This window comes from Panthera tigris, chromosome A2 (genome assembly GCF_018350195.1).
Source record: "Panthera tigris isolate Pti1 chromosome A2, P.tigris_Pti1_mat1.1, whole genome shotgun sequence".
NCBI lineage: Eukaryota > Metazoa > Chordata > Mammalia > Carnivora > Felidae > Panthera > Panthera tigris.
In genome coordinates, this window is record NC_056661.1 from 161021870 (window position 1) to 161038008 (window position 16139).

At 45.5% G+C, this 16139-nt stretch overlaps 1 protein-coding gene across 3 annotated transcripts; it reads right to left on the bottom strand.

Moving 5' to 3' along the window:
• Positions 1 to 9311: 9311 nt before the first annotated feature.
• LOC122235484 (GTPase IMAP family member 1-like) lies at positions 9312 to 15185 on the bottom strand. 3 transcript variants are annotated; one of them, XM_042975122.1, is made up of 4 exons: positions 14670 to 14747; positions 14442 to 14490; positions 11815 to 11863; positions 9312 to 10574 (listed from the first exon to the last, which is right to left on the bottom strand). In XM_042975122.1, the coding sequence occupies exons 2-4, from the start codon at positions 14442 to 14444 to the stop codon at positions 9694 to 9696; spliced, it is 933 nt and encodes a 310-aa protein (XP_042831056.1). In that variant the 5' UTR covers positions 14445 to 14490; positions 14670 to 14747; the 3' UTR covers positions 9312 to 9693. The 3 variants fall into 3 exon arrangements, with proteins under 3 accessions (XP_042831056.1, XP_042831065.1, XP_042831051.1); XM_042975131.1 differs by having other exon boundaries at positions 14247 to 14490; XM_042975117.1 differs by lacking the exon at positions 14442 to 14490 and having other exon boundaries at positions 14670 to 15185.
• Between the last annotated feature and the right edge of the window lie 954 nt (positions 15186 to 16139).

Consider the following 16139-nt stretch of genomic DNA (forward strand, 5'->3'; position numbering starts at 1 on the left):
AAGTGAAACTGAAAACAATGAGTGGAGAAATAGACAAATCCATAGAACTGGAGATTTCAACACTCCTTTCTCAACAGCATACATTTTCTTCTCAAGACTGAGCATAGACAAGGGAAGAAATATTGTTTCATAATTCAGATTTCTTCCCATCAAACTCTGACTTGTGGTTTCATTTCCACATTTCTTACCACTATCAGTCTAATCATTGAGTGGATGGGGTGGGGTCTTGTGAGGTGTGTGGAGGGACAGAGAGGAGATGAACTGTCAGATTTCAATTAGTTCCAGATCTTGCACAAAGAGGGGCTTGGTATATGCTATCTAAGCTTTCCAGGTTTCAGTTTTCTCTTTTGTCAAAAAAAAAAAAAAAAGAAAAAGGGTCATCTTTCTCTTGGGTGAGTAAAGTTGGAATCCCTGAGATCCCTGTGAGTGCATGGAGGAGGCTGTTCACAGTGCACCAGGGATGGGAGCCGTGGTGTTCCCAGCATCCTGTTAGACCTATTCTCAGCATAGGCTGGAAGGTGTCTGTCCCTGACCAGGAAGTGCTCTCAGCATTTTCACCTAAGGGCTAAATTACATAGTTGAGTTGATTGTGCCCAGAGGGTTGGCTAGGCCATAACTGGTGGGCGGAAGCTGGCCAAGGGTGAGTAGACATCGGGTTTGTCTATTCTTGAATAAAGTCATCTGTACTCAAAGTGAAAAATGAGTAAACGTTGGGACAGGGGACAGACATGCAGTAGGGAACATATAATTCCCTCTTCTCTTCAATGGCAAAGAAGTTGGCTTTAGTAATGGGTAGAAAAAAAAGGAAGAAATGGCTATTTACCACTTACTTTTCCATCCTTCGGTGACAGTCTTGAGTGTTTTCCAAGCCCAGAAAAGTCCCTTTTCAGCCTTAGAATTTGACATTGGAAGACCATCAACAAAGCCTTTGTTCAGATTCTGGTGATTGTTAAGGGAGTCATGATGCTGCCTATAGGGCAGTCCAGAAGATATTTCTGTTATCTTTCTGTTATTTGATTTCTAACTGGATTCTATTGTGGTTGGAGAATATACTCCATTTGGTTTCAACTCTTAAATTTGTTGAGATTTGTCTTATAGCCCAGGATGTGGTCTGTCTTGGTATATGTCCCATGTGTACTTGAAATGGATGTGTCTGCTGTGGTTGTTTCTGTCAATATCAATTACATCCTGCTGGTTGATGGTGTTATTGGGTCATTTCTCCTATGTGCTTGCTCATTTTCTAAAAGTTGCTCTATCGATGGTTGAGAGAGAGGTATGGAGTCTTCGAATAGAATTGTGGCTTCATCAGTTCTCCTTTCAATTCTTTAAGGTTTTGCTTCACACATTTTGCAGTTCTGTTTTTGGGAATATACATTTAGAATTGCTTTGTCTTCTTGATGAACTGACCTTTTCATCACTGTATAACATCATTCTCTGGTTTTGATGATTTTCTTTGCTCTGAAATCTACTTTATTTGATATTAATATAGCCATTCCTTCTTTCCTTTGCATGGTTAATATTTGCACTGTTTATCGTTTCTCATCCTTTTATTTTCAACCTGTTTCTACCATAATATCTGAAATGATTTTCTTATAAGCAGCATATAGTTGGGTCATGTGGTTTAATCTACCTTCCCATTTCTATCTTTTGATTGGTGTATTCAGATCCCTACATTTAATGTAATTAATTATTGAGGTGTTAGGGCATAAGTCTGCCATTTTTATTTTATTTTATTTTTTTTTTCCTTTGTTCTCTCCGGTTTTCACTTCTCTATTTTCCCCTCTACATTCCTGTGGGATACTTGAACAATTTTATAATTCTATTTTGATTTTAATATAGTTTATTTATTTATTTATTTATTTATTTATTTATTGGTTGTGTGTGTGTGCATGTGTGTGTGTGTTAGTTTTTAGTGATTCCACACTTCCATACCACACTCAGTGCTCATCATCCTCAATCCCCACTTATGCCCCTACCCACCTCCTCTCTTGTAACCATCAGTGTGTTCTCTATAGTAAAGAGTCTGTTTTTTGGTTTTCCTCTCTCTTTTTCACCCCTATGGTTGTTTGTTTTGTTTCTTAAATTATACATATGAGTGAAATCATATGGTATTTGTCCTTCTCTGACTGACTTATTTCACTTAGCATTATACTCTGGCTCCATCCAAATTGTTGCAAATGGCAAGATTTCATTCTTTTTTCATGGCTGAGTAATATTCCATCACACACACACACACACACACACACACACACACACACAGTCAAACCTTGGTTTGCGAGTATAATTCGTTCTGGAAACATGTTTGCAATCCAAAGCTCTTGTATATCAAAGTGAATTTCCCCATAAGAAATAATGGAAACTCAGATGATTCATTCCCAGCCCCCAAATTTTCATATAAAATGAATTAAAATACTGTAATGTAATACAAAATAATAAATCAAATACAAAATATAAAGAAAAATAAGCAAATCAACCTACACTTCCCTTTGAAAACCTTCATGGCTGGTGTGAGGGAGACGTGAGAGAGGAGGGTTATTGTATAGGACAACATTCACTATCGCTAACGGAATTACTGCTATCTATTGGCTCAATGGAATCTTTTTCTTTTCATGCAACTTTAACATGGAACCTGTCCCATGACACTTTATTTTGCCTCCTTTTGAGGATTTTGTGGAAATGTGACATTGCATTGATGTTAAACAGATTTATCACTACACTGCTACAGCCTTATTCGGGTGGTGATTTTCTACAGAATTTTGCACTGCTTCTCACGTTTTACACATCTCTCTAATCTCATTTGAAGTGAGGTTCCTTCCTCTCTTCCATTCTCTTCCTCCTCCACTCTCTTCCTCTGCCTTTTTCTCCTCCTCTGCAGATGAGATGCAGATGTAGACTTGTCATAAAATCTTGCAATTTCTGCCACTTGCATACCTTGTTCGTACTTCTTGATGATTTCCTTCTTAGCTTCCACTGTAATCATCTCCTTCTTCTTACTGCCTTTCTTTTCAACCTTTTTCTGCATGGGGGCCATTGCATACAGTGGCATGGATGTTGACTACAGTACAGAATTAATAAACTCTTGTCATATACTGTATTTAATGTAACTGGCAATAAGACAGCAGAGGAAAGGGTCTCTATCTGCAGGCAGCCTGACCTAGAATAGAAGCAAAGCTTTCCTAGGCTTATTCTTGCATGGAAAAGCAAAGGACTGTCCATAGGTGCTTTGAAGTGACAAAAAATACACTAGTGCCAGTTGTAGGTACCTCCCAACGTTCTGAAAAAAAATCACTGATTTCTGCCAAATGTCATGGCCTGAGACCAGCATTGGAGCATGGGAGATGATCATCCACAATCCCTCAGTGAGAGAGAGAGAGAGAGAGAGAGAGAGAGAGAGAGAGATGAACCATTGGTTCTGTTGTGATCATGTGAGTTTGGCATCATGTACTATTTGTATTGCAAGACATCACTCATTTATTATGTTAAAATTTATTAGAAATGTTTGCTCATCCTGTGGAACACTCGCAGAACAAGTTACTCACAATCCAAGGTTTTACTGTGTGTGTGTGTGTGTGTGTGTGTGTGTGTGTGTGTGTATCACATCTTCTTTATCCCCTCATCAGTCAGTGGATATTTGGGCTCTTTTCATAATTTGGCTATTGTTAATAATGCTGCTATAAACATTGGGTTCATGCATCCCTTTGCATTTGTATTTTTGTTTTCTTTGGATAAATACCTAGTAGTGCAATTGCTGAATCATAGGCTAGTTCTCCAGAGCCTGTTCCTTCTATATCCCCTGTCTACAGAACAGTAGGATCCAGGATCCCTGCCCTTATCCCACCATGTATTTAGGGTCAGGCACTTCCAGTTTGTCTTTATGTATCAGCTACTCCATGATCACCTTGTGCTTGAATTTCACTCAGTGTCACAGTGGGTCTCAGCTTGCTTTGGTTTGGATCAATAGCTGCCCCTTCAGGACTGATGTCTTCCCTAGTCATTACTGCTACTACGGGGCCATCCTCAGAGCAGAGTGATGTGGGGGCAGCCTACACTTCCTTACTGCCTTGTCTCCTCACATCGATTGTGATCTCCTTTAATGGCACAAACATATAATTAATGAACGTTGACCAGGGTTAACTAGAAGGAATCACAACATGAAGGATGTTCAGTTGGCCCTTGGACAACGTGAGTGTGAACTCGGTGGGTCCACTTACACATGGGTTTTTTTTTCAATAGATACTGTTCAGTATTGTATGGGGCACCTGGCTGGCTTAGTCGGTGGAGCACGTGACTCCTGATCTCAGGGGTGTGGGCTGGAGAACCATGTTGGGTGTAGAGATTACTTTAAAATAAAATCTTTAAAAAATACTGTACAGTACTGTAAATGTATTTTTTCTCCTTATGATTTTCATAGTAACATATTCTTTTCTCTAGTTTACTGTAAGAATACAGCGTATAATATATATACCATACAAAGTATGTGTCGGGGTGCCTGGGTGATTCTGTAGGTTGAGTGTCTGACTCTTTATTTTGGCTCAGATCATTATCCCAGGGTTGTGGGATCGAACCCCACATCGGTCTCTGTGCTGAGCATGGAGCCTGCTTGAGATTCTCTCTCTCTCTCTCTCTCTCTCTGTCTCTCCCAAATAAAAAAATCTAAACATGTCCTAATCAACCACTTACATTATTAGTAAAGTTTGGGGAGGAGTCCAAAGTTATACTCAGATTTTCAGTTGTCAGGAGGTGGGGAGGTCATCACTCCTAACCCCCCAATGTTGTTCAAAGGTCAACCATATTAGTTTTCTAGGGCTTCTGTAATAAAGTGCCACATCCTGGATGGCTTATAATGACAGACATTTAATTTCTCACAGTTCTGGAAGCCGGAAATCCACAATAAAAGTGTAGGCCGGGCTAGGCTCCCTCTGAAGACTGAAGGGGAGGATCCTTCCTTGTCTCTCCGAGCTTCTGATGGCCCCAGATGTTCCTTGGCAACATGATTCCCACCTCTGCCTCCATCTTTACATGCCTGTCTTCCCTTTGTATGTGTCTGTGTCCACTTTCCCTTTTCTGATAAGGATACAAGTCATGTGGATTAAGGTGTACCCTAATGGCCTTATCTTTTTCTAAATTTAAATTCAAGTTAGTTACTATATGGTGTAGTATTGGTTTCAGGAGTAGAATTCAGTGATTCATCACTTGTATACAATACCCAGTGCTCATCCCAACAAGTGTCTTCCTTAATGCCCATCACCCATCTAGCCCATCCCCCACCCACCTCCCTCTGCCAACCCTCAGTTTGTTCTCTATACTTAGGAGTCTCTTATGGTTTACCTCCCTCTCTCTTTTTTATCTTATTTTATTTTTCCTTCCCTTCCCCTATGTTCATCTGTTTTGTTTCTTAAATTCCACATAGGAGTGGCATATATATATATATATATATATATATATATATATGTCATATCTTATTTATCCCTTCATCAGTTGATGGACATTTGGATTCTTTCCATAGTCTGGCTATTGTTGATGGTGCTGCTATAAACATTTGGGTGCATGTGCCCCTTCGAATCAACACTCCTATTACCTTTTGGATAAATACCTAGTAGCGCAATTGCTGGGTTGTAGGGTAGTTCTATTTTTAATTTTTTGAGGAAACTTGACACTGTTTTCCAGAGTGGCTGCACCAGTTTGCATTCCCACCAACAGTGCAAAAGGGTTCCCTTTTTTGCACATCCGCACCCACATCTGTTGTTGCCTGAGTTGTTAATTTTAGCCATTCTGACAGATGTGCGGTTTTGATTTGCAATTCCCTGATGATGAGTGATGTTGAGAATTTTTTCATGTGTCTGTTAGCCATCTGGATGCCTTCTTTGGAAAAGTGTCTACTCATGTCTTCTGCCCATTCACTGGATTATTTGTTTTTTGGTTGTTGAGTTTATAAGTTCCTTACAGATTTTGGATACTAACCCTTTATCAGATATGTCATTTGCAAATATTTTTTCCCATTCTATAGGCTGGGTGCCTTTTAGTTTTGTTGATTGTTTCCTTTGCTGTGCAGATGCTTTTTATTTTGATGAAGTCCCAATAGTTTATTTTTGCTTTTGTGTTTCCCTTGCCTCTGGAGACATGTATAGCAAGAAGTTGCTGTGGCCGAGGTTAAAGAGGTTACTGTCTGTGTTCTGTAGGATTTTGATGGTTTCCTGTCTTACATTTAGGTCTTTCATCCATTTTGAATTTATTTTTGTGTATGGTATCAGAAAGTGGTACAGTTTAATTCTTCTGCATGTTGTTTGTCCGGTTTTCCCAACAACATTTGCTGAAGAGACGGTATTTTTTTCCATTGGATATTCTTTCCTGCTTTGTCAAAGATTAGTTGGCCATATATTTGTGTGTCCATTTCTGGCTTTTCTATTCTGGTCTGTTGATCTATGTATCTGTTTTTGTGCCAGTACCATACTGTCTTGATGATTACAGCTTTGTAATACAGTTTGAAGTCTAATAGCTTTTTCTTAACAATTAAATTTTCAAAGACCTTATTTCTAAATAAGGTCACATTCATAGGTACTGGGGTTTAGGACTTGAACATATCTTTTTTGGGACAATACAATTCAACCCATTAGTGGGGAGAAAAGCTTAAAAAGTGAAACTGAATATAAATGTTAACAGAGTACAAAAAACTAAAGTTAAAACCCTCTTAAGGACGCTCTCATGAGCCCACTCAAGTTTCTGGACATTCCATATAAATGGAACCATACCTTTATGTGATTTTTTGGTGTCTGGCTTCTTTCACTTAGCATAATGCTTTTAAGGTTCATTCAGGTTGTAACATGGATCTGTACTCCATTTCTTTTTATGGCTAAATGATATTCTATTATCTAGATATATCATATTTTGTTTAGCCATTTATCAGTTGATGTACATTTGGGTTGCTTCCACTTTTTTGGCTATAATGAATAATGCTATGAACATCCACGTACAAGTTTTTGTGTGAACATGTTTTCAGTTCTCTTGGGTATATACCTAGGAATGGAATTACTGAGTCACCTGACAGCTCTATGATTAGCTTTTTGAGGAATTGCCAGACTATCTTCCACAGTGGTGGCACCATTTTACACCCTGAGCAGCAAAGATTCAATCTCTCTACATCCTCACTAGTGTTTGTTAGTTTTTCTTTTTCTTTTTTTAAAATTATAACCACTCCATGAATGTGAAGTGGTTTCTCATTCTGTGATTTGCATTTCCCTAGTGATTAATGATGTTGAGCATCTTTTCATGTGTTTGTTGATTATTTGTGTATCTTCTTTGGAGAAATGTCTAATCCATTTTTTTAATCTATTTAAAAACTGAGTGATTTGTCTTTTTATTGTGGAGTTGTAAGAGTTCTTTATATAGTTTGGTACTAGATCTTTGTCAGATATGTAATTTGCAAATATTTTCTCCCATTCTGTGGGTCGTCTTTTCATTTTTGATGGTGTTCCATGATATGCAAAAATTTTAGATTTTGACGAAATCCAGTACATCTATTTTCTTTGGTTGCTTCTGATTTTGGTGTCATATATTAGAAACTATTGCCTAACTTACGGTTGTAAAGATTTACACTGTGTTTTCAGAGTTTTATAGGTTTTCTTTTAAGTTTATTTATTTTGAGAGGGGGAAGGGGCAGAAGAGAGGGAGAGAGAATTCCAAGCAGGCTCTGCACTGTCAGCACAGAGCCCAACGTGGGGCTCCATCTCATGAACCGTGAGTGAGATCATGACCTGAGCTGAAATCAAGAGTTGGACACTTAACCAACTGAGTGCCCCAGGCACCCTGTTTCAGACATTTTTTTCCTGGCATGCTCTATACTTTCACATATATCCTACATGTATAGATAGCTTCTAACACACTGCCCACAAACACACTTTCTTCTCAATATGTCCTGGATCGCAGCCTTAGTGGGACATGCTGGCCCTCTAGGACCCCCGGAATGTTCCTTCCCATATTCCCATCAGCTCAAACACTGCTCCTTGGGAGTTCCCTGGGCTCTCAACCTCCCCAACTAAAGAGCAAGAAGCCAATATTTCTCACTATTTGGGTCGTGAGTTAAAAGTTTCCATTGTTCACGCTGGACACCTTGTTATTCTTTTCTCACATTTATTTTTGCCAGGGACCATCCCCTTTCTCAGCAAAGTGACAGTGCCAGAGTTTTGTTTTATTTTTTTTCTTTCTTTCTGTTTGAGAAGTGAACAAGACCCAAATCAAGATTCCTTATCAGGGCTTCTGCTAGAACCATACACAACCCCTTAAGCCAGAATAACTTTTGCAGTTGAGGGAATTTCAGGTTTTAGCGTGTGGCATCCGTGTCCCTGTTCATGTCTGCATGGCTTGCATGCAGGCTGGTGGGCTTTTCTTTGCGATGTGTGCTCAGCTGTTGCAGACAATTTCCCCTTTTTATGCATTTCATTAGAAATCTGAGGTCATCAGCAACCTAAGAATCCCTGGCTGTGAGGACAACCTGGCAGAGGATACTGGAGGGAAGAGATATGGAATTGCACTGTAGTATCAGAGAGGGGCTTGACTTTGTGTGTGAGGGTAGAGATGTTGGAGACAAAGCAAGTGTGGGTGGAGAGCTAAGGAGGCACAGTTAGGATGGACAATAGAGGCTAACCTGGCTCATTTGACCTGGACCAGAGAGATGATCCTTCCAGAGATGCATGGGACAGAAGGAGAGGATTCTGCACCTCACATCATCTCACTAGTTGGCCCACAAATCTGTTTGTCCCCCTACCCACCCAGCCTTTTTTTGAGATTGAAATAAAAGAAAAATTTCCAAACCTCTTAAATGTTGTTTATTTATCCCTGAGTTCAAAAGTGTATCCTCGCCCTGTGAGTGTGTGAGCCAGTGAAAAAAACTCCTCTTTGGAAGTGGACTTTCTTCAGGGTCTCAATGGCCCCTAGGGAACGGAGTCTCTAGTCCTATTCTCCTGGGACTTGTAGAACGTCTGCTTGCAAACTGCAGAGGGGTGGGAATGGCCATGCCCAGGGACACATTCCCTTGCTGATACAGATGGACAGTTCTATTCCAGTGTATTCTGTTCTTATGATTAGGTGCTTGAGTGTGTGTGTGTGTGTGTGTGTGTGTGTGTGCGCACGCACGCGCAAGCATGAGGTATCTGGATTTTGCAGACTGGGCTAGGAATGACATTCAATGGGCAGATAAAGCAGAAAAATCATCTACCAGCTGAAGGATGGGCATTGAGGAGGGCACTTGTTGGGATGAGCACTGGGTGTTGAATAGAAGCCAATTTGACAATAAATTATATTTAAAGAAAACACAATGTGATTTAGTGCGTTTATTTATTCAATTCAGATAACTCAAATAAACGAGTATGGCCTGAGGCTCTGATCATTGTTGGCTTTCACCCTAATCTGAGGGGAGTCCAGGACAGGAAGGCAAAGACAGGAGCGGAGACAGTTCAACGACAGGAGAGGCAGTCTGATCGGTGGAAAACAGACCAAAGAAACGCTGGTTGTTCGGCTTCACTCAAGGGAGAGAGAGCTCAGGGAAGCGCTCAACCTCTGGGAAGGTATTGTAGGAGTTGGCCCAAGGCAGGGCTCTGAATAGGAGGGAGGAAGGAAGAGCCTGTGGGCCGGAGAGACGCACAACACTAGCAGGGGAACGTGTTCTTCAGTTGATGGGTCAAAGTCCTTCTAACAGGGTCACTCAGGACGGCCCTCAGGCAAGGACAGGGGCCCACGCGGGAACACCAGGCCCAGCAGCAGCACGCCCCCCAGCAGCAGAAGCACCAGCCGCCACCTCCGTTTCGCGGCCTCCAGCCAGCGCCGCCCCCGCCCCCACCCCCGCCCGCAACCCCGCCCCAGGCCGCGGGCCGCCAGCCCCGCGGCCACCAGGCGGAGCGTGTCCTCGGGACGCGCGTGGCGCCGGGCCCACGCCAGGCCGTACACGTCGTCGGTGAAGGGCGCGCCGTCGTGCTCCAGCGCCAGCCGCTCCACCAGCGCCAGCAGCTCGCCCACCTGCGCATCGCGCTCGGCGCCCGCCGCCCGGTTGTCCAGGGCGCACACGCGGCCGCCGCACTCGGCCACCAGGGCCCGCAGCGCGCGGTTGTCGGTGGCGCGCACGTAGTCGTGCAGCGAGCACCCCTCCAGGTCCTCCCGGCGCGTGAAGACGAGCACGGCGCGCGCCAGGACGCCGGCGCCGAACAGCTCGCGGACGCCGCGCGCCGCCTCCTCGTCCTGGGCGGTGAAGCGGCCCAGCTGCGTGACCAGCAGCAGCGCGTGCGGCCCGGGCGCCGAGAGCAGGTAGCAGTTGGCCCGCTCGGTGCAGTCCCGGTCCGCGTGCCGGCCTTGGGCGGTGAAGAGGTCAGGGGTGTCGGTGACCTCCACGCGCCACCCGGCCCAGCTCCGGCTCCCCAGGGCGCAGCTTCTGGTCACCGGGGTGGCCGCGAGCCTGGACGGGAAGAGCCTGTGGCCCAGGATGCTGTTGCCCGTGGCGCTCTTGCCCACTCCGGTCCTGCCGGCCAGGATGAGCCTGAGCCTGCGCTCCTGCGCGACCGGCTGCTGGTCGTCCGGGTCCTGGGAACCTGTGAGGACAGAGTAGGCGTGGGCCGCCGGCCTGAGAGCGCGCGTCCGGCTCCACCGGGGCTCCGGGGTGCCTCCTGAGGGAGGAGGGCAAGGATGCCTCCCGCTTCTGCTTGTCCAACAGGCCTTTCCCAGGCGCTCTGGTTAGAGCTTGTGCGACTCCGGGGGCATCTTTAGCCACCTTTCTTCCATCTTTGGCTCCAGTGCGTGCACCTGCCCCCCAGTCCATGCTCCGACACCGGGTGCACACTGCTCTGGAGGGTCCCCCTCGACGGTCGCAGGCCATGACTTCAGCTGACATTACCTCTGGTCGTCCGCACCTTGCAGAGCTGCTCCGTGCTCGACGATTTCCCAGGCCTCTGCCAGACTTCTCCCAGGGGCCATCCCAGCGAGGAGATGCGGGAGGGCACAGAAGGCCTGGGAGTGAAGGGCTGTCTGGAGTCCCAGACACCCCGGGTTGGAATCACAGCCCCGCATGTGCCAGCTGTGGAACCTTGGGCGAGTTTAGACTAAGCGTTCAACGTCTTCTGCATACTGGGAGGGGTGACAGAGAGTTGTGTCTCCCAGGGTTGCTCAGAGTATTAGATGACAAGATCTCTTTCCTTCTTCCCTTCCTCCCTTCCCCTCCTCCTCCCTCTTCTCTCTAGTAAACCTGCTTCCAGTAAGACACAGTTAACCCTCCATCCTTGTTCACGGACACAGTCTACCTGGTAAACCGTGTTCCCTCTAGTCCATGATCTCAACCTTCCACATCTTCCGTGAGGATCGAGTAGATGTATTGTCCTCATTGTACCCTTTGGGACCCAAGCCACAGTCTGGTCAAGGCACTTAATATCCTACAGTAGGTCAGGGGCAGAGGTCCAGCAAAAATGCAAAGCTGGGGCTCTAGCTGTTTCACCCCAGCATGGGAACATGTCTGGGATTTGTCTCTGCTCAGTCTTTTGTTTTTTTTTTAATGTTTATTTATTTTTGAGAGAGACAGAGACAGAATGCGAGTGGGTTGGGACAGAGAGAGAGGGTGACGAATCTGAAACAGGCTCCAGGCTCTGAGCTGTCAGCACAGAGCCCAACGTGGGGCTCGAACTCACGAGCTGCGAGATCATGACCTGAGCTGAAGTCAGACGCTCAACCGACTGGGCCACCCAGGTGCCCCAATGTCTCTGTTCAGTCTTGAGTTAGCCCATGGCCTTGGGACCCAGAGCTGACGCCTAGGGGCAAGTACACACTGAGATCAGTTCTTACCATAGGCATTCTCTTCATCTCTGGCCATCTTGCGTCCTCCCATGCCCACCTGAAAGAGTTCCAAACACAACCTGTTCGTTCCTTCATTCCTTCACTCATTCATTCGTTTATCGAATAGGTATAACTACCTAAGGTGGCTCAGGCAAGGTCCAAAGAGCTGGTGACATCCCAATGAAAGGTCATGGTTCCTGCCCTTCCCTGAACATCAGAATTTGGGGAGGAACCCCGGAAGGACCTGGTTGGTGTTGGAACCAAACCATGAGAACCTTTGGTGAGCCTTGTTGGTCCTTTCAGGGACCCTGAATGCAAATGACAGAGTGGAAGTGATAACCCATCCTCTGTGTCAGTGAGTGAGCTTTAGCTGAGAATTTCCCAGGTAATTTATGTCAGTGGCATTAACTGTAGGCACAAAGTTTTCCCAGAAGATTCCACAGCCAGGGGAGACTTTGGAAAACCCTGAGAATCAGAAATTCTGCTCAGTGACTTAGGGAACCACCTTAGGGCTGTTGGCCGGGGATGGGCAGGGGTGGGGGTGGGGGGACAAGAAGAGAGTTTGCAGTTTGCTTTTGAAAATTGGGAAAGATACCTATCTCCCATGCTGATCTGAAGAACCTGTGTTCTGCTCTCCAAAGACCAAAGAATTCGGCTTGTGTCATTTGTGTAAATATGACCTGTGTGCTGGAGAGATGGGACACTCCCTTCCGGCTCCTGGTGTTCCTGCCCCGAATCTGAGGCCTCTCAAACTAAGCGATGACCCCAAGTCCGGCAGGATTTACTACAGATAGCCACTCAGCGATGGAGTCTGCTTGATCTCACGAGGACCTGGTCACAAGGGCGCAGCTCTGCTCTGTCTGCTTCGCCAGCCCTGTGTGCCACTCACTCCCCTTCTGGGTCAGCTGCTCCGCAGAGGACAGGTTTCAGGGCCTTTCCAGCCCACCTGTGCGCTCACCCCCATGACCACTCATTCTCTCCCACGTTTCTGTCTGAGTCCTGTCTGTGCTCCGCCATCCATTTCAAATGCTACCTCTTCATGGCAACACCTGGCTACTGTGGGTGACCGTGCTGTGTCCCATGGGCAACACACAAGGACAAGCAAAGGGAAAGGTTGATTGATAACTTGTCTCTGACCAGTTAGATGACAGGTTTGTCTTCTGCGTAATGCCACTTTCGGCTCCCCAAAGCCCTTGGTAAAGTTGATCCCACAGGCTTCAGGTGAGTAGTGATCTTGTGTGTAAAAATTAGCAAACTCCCATAACTGACTGCACAGCAGAACTGAAGAAACGGCCAGAAGATTCAGTGCAAAGAACAAGAATTTAGCTAAAGCAAGAAGTCCTTATCGATGACGAAACTGACCAAGTGTGCTCTAGGAAATCCACTGGACTCCTGGCCCCTATGGGACTTCCCAAAGGTTTGCGATGGTTTGGGATGGGATTTGAAAAATTCTTCCAGAGTTTCTGAGAGCTGACATCTGGGGTTTAGAGCTTGGAGTCATTGACTGATGTAGAACATGGAGACTCCTAGCATCTTAAATGCGATTGGATATTATGTAGTCCCCTGCTTCCTGAACCTGCTATCTTTTGGAGGCCTCTATGGGAGTCTTTAAAGTATATATTTGACATTTTGTTTCATAGATGTGTAGTTTAATAAGAAAAAAGGGGTGCCTTTGTGGCTCAGTCTGTTAAGTGTCTGACTCTTAATTTTGGTTCAGCTCATGATCTCATGGTTTGTGGGTTTGAGCCCCTCATCAGGCTCTGTGCTGATAGCACAGAGCCTGCTTCAGATTCTCTCTCCTTCTTCTTCCTGTGTGCCTCCCCTGCTCACATGTTGTCTCAAAAATAAACAAACAAACAAACAAATAAATAATAAATAAACGTTAAAAAACCGGTATCTCTCAGCCCTCCTCCTGAGGGATTTTTTTTATTAAAAAAATTTATTTTACTGTTTACTTATTTTTTTGAGAGACGGTGAGACAGAGCTCGAGCAGGGGAGGGTCAGAAAGAGAGAGGGAGACGAAGAATCCAAAGCAGGCTCCAGGCATTGAACTGACAGCACAGAATCCATCCCAGGGCTCAAAGCTTAATGGACCAAGCCACCGAGGTACCCACCCCAACCCCCTGAGTGATTCTAATGCATTGGGTCCCTGGTCTGTGTTTGTGAGCCATTCATCCTGTCCAAGTCCTTCATTTATAGCCAGTGTGTGGGGATGAAGAGGGCTCCCAGTGCACAGAGCCCTGGGCAGCCAGGGCAGGGGAAGGGATGTGCAAGGACACACAAGCACGTGTACTGCAGAGGTCTGAAGACCATGTTCATAACTGTTGCTGGCTCCTGCAAGTCCCTGGGGGTGCACAGGGCTGAGGAGGTGGAGGGTGTGAGTGGGGTTCGGCTCACAGACACGATTTCCAGTCTGCGATGTGTTCTGAGGTTAGACTCACTTGTTTGTCCTCAGAAATATCTCTCTTCTTGGCTGCACATGCCCTCAGAGGGAGTGTCTGCAGCCTTCTCCAGCGTGCTCAGCCCTGGCAGTGCTTCCAGCAAACACCTTTCTGACCAGGTGAGGAGCAGGGCAGGACGAAGTACGTAGTCCCAAGTAAAAGTGTGCGCACTCCACGGCTGGAGAAGATGCTTACCATTTCTTCTTCACTTGCTTGTTCTGAAACTCAGAGCTCCCTGAAAAGCCTGCAAGGGTGAAGTTATTCTTTCTAGATCCCGCTCCCCTTCCTGGGAGGGAGTAGAATGCAGGCGCCCACTCAGTGAGCTGCAACCAGGCCCTGAACTCCTTAGAGCCAACCTAATCCCCCCACTTCCTCCACTGTCCTCTGCCCCAGGTGGCTCCCTTCCTTCCCCTGTGTGCTCACCTTCCAGCAGAAGTGGTGACAGGCTCTGCTGTTGGCTGCAGAAATCCGCGACCTGGTGCTGTGCCTTGGCTTGTGAGTACAGAGGCTGTTCCTGCCAGCACAGCACAGGGAGGAAGTCTCAGAGCCCAGGGAGGGAGGTCCCAGTGGTGCCGATTTAAAGGGACAGGACATGGGCCAGGTGGGCCAGCGAGTGGTGCCTTTGTGTTCTTTCCACTGTGCAACACACCCCCTGCTTGGGACTGTGCTGATCCTTTCCGAAGGTCGCTGTGGCACCACATCTTGTTCCCGGGAGGGGCTGTAACCTCAATGAAGGGCAGTTTAGATTTCTGAGGCCTGTTCTCAGTTTTGGCCTCTGCCCACTACTCTTATGTCCAGTTGCCTTTTGCTTTTTGGGTGTTTTCCTAGAAAATGGCCTCTTGAGAGTCTCCTTCCCCAGGAATCAGGGAGGAATCCTTGACTGGACATCAGTGTGGACAAGGCCACCAATGTGGTCCTCTCTGCCATCTCCTCATTCCTAAAGAAAAAGAGGTCTTTTCAGCTATTAAAGATCAGACAGCAGGAAGAGGATGGAATTTTCATAGGAGACTTAGTCTAGCCTCAAGTTGGTATCTCTGACCCAAGTGTCTGTTTCTCCTCTCAGGAGGTCATGAGAGAGGAAAATAGCCGTGAGTAAAATAGCCAGACTTTGTGTGGAGAGAAGGCTACAACAGTGTATGGTGCTATGTGCCCTGGACCTGGTTTGTTCTGGAATCAACTCTGTGATCTTGCCTAACTCACTTAGAGTTTCTGGAGTCAACTCTCGCCGTGTGTAGTGAGGGCTTTCACTTAATCTGAAGCTAATGTTCTGGGGCGTGATTTTTACTCAGTCTTGCCAGTTCATTCTCTCTAGTGAAGATACCTAACCCATGGCCCTCCACCTTATCCCCCCACACCCTATCCAGCTTTATGGAGATATAATTGAAATGTAACACTGTAATTTGAAAGGGTGCAATGTGTTGATTTGATACACTCTATATTGCAAAATAATTGCCACCATAATATTAGGTAACACCTGCATCACATCACATATTTACCATTACTCTTTTTTTGAGTGAGAACATTTAAGATCATCTACTCTCTTAGTAACACTTAAGGTATGATACAGTGGTAATGAGCTATAGTCACTGTGCTGCACGTTAGATCCCCACAACTTAATCATCTTATAACTGGAACTTTGTACTCTTTGACCAATGTCTCCCCATCCCCCCATCCCCAAGACCCTGGTCACCACCGTTCTACTCTCCATTTCTATCAGTTTGGCTTTTTAAAATTCCACATAAAAGTGATATCATACAGTATTTTTTTTCTCTGTTCGACCTGTTTCACTTACGATAATGCCCTCAAGTTCGACCCTGTTGTTGCAAATGACAAGATATTCCTCTTTCTTTTCACAGAACAATATATATATACCTACAGATGGACCCTTAGGTT

Bases quoted from the DNA above. Each gene is read 5' to 3' on its own strand.
- LOC122235484 (XM_042975117.1), bottom strand. From the start codon at position 14,840: ATGTCCTGTCCCTTTAAATCGGCACCACTGGGACCTCCCTCCCTGGGC. The intron at 11,864-14,669 runs GTGAGCACACAG...GAACTCTTTCAG, and splicing joins GTCACCACTTCTGCTGGAAG to GTGGGCATGGGAGGACGCAA. The intron at 10,575-11,814 runs GTAAGAACTGAT...CTGTCCTCACAG, and splicing joins AGATGAAGAGAATGCCTATG to GTTCCCAGGACCCGGACGAC.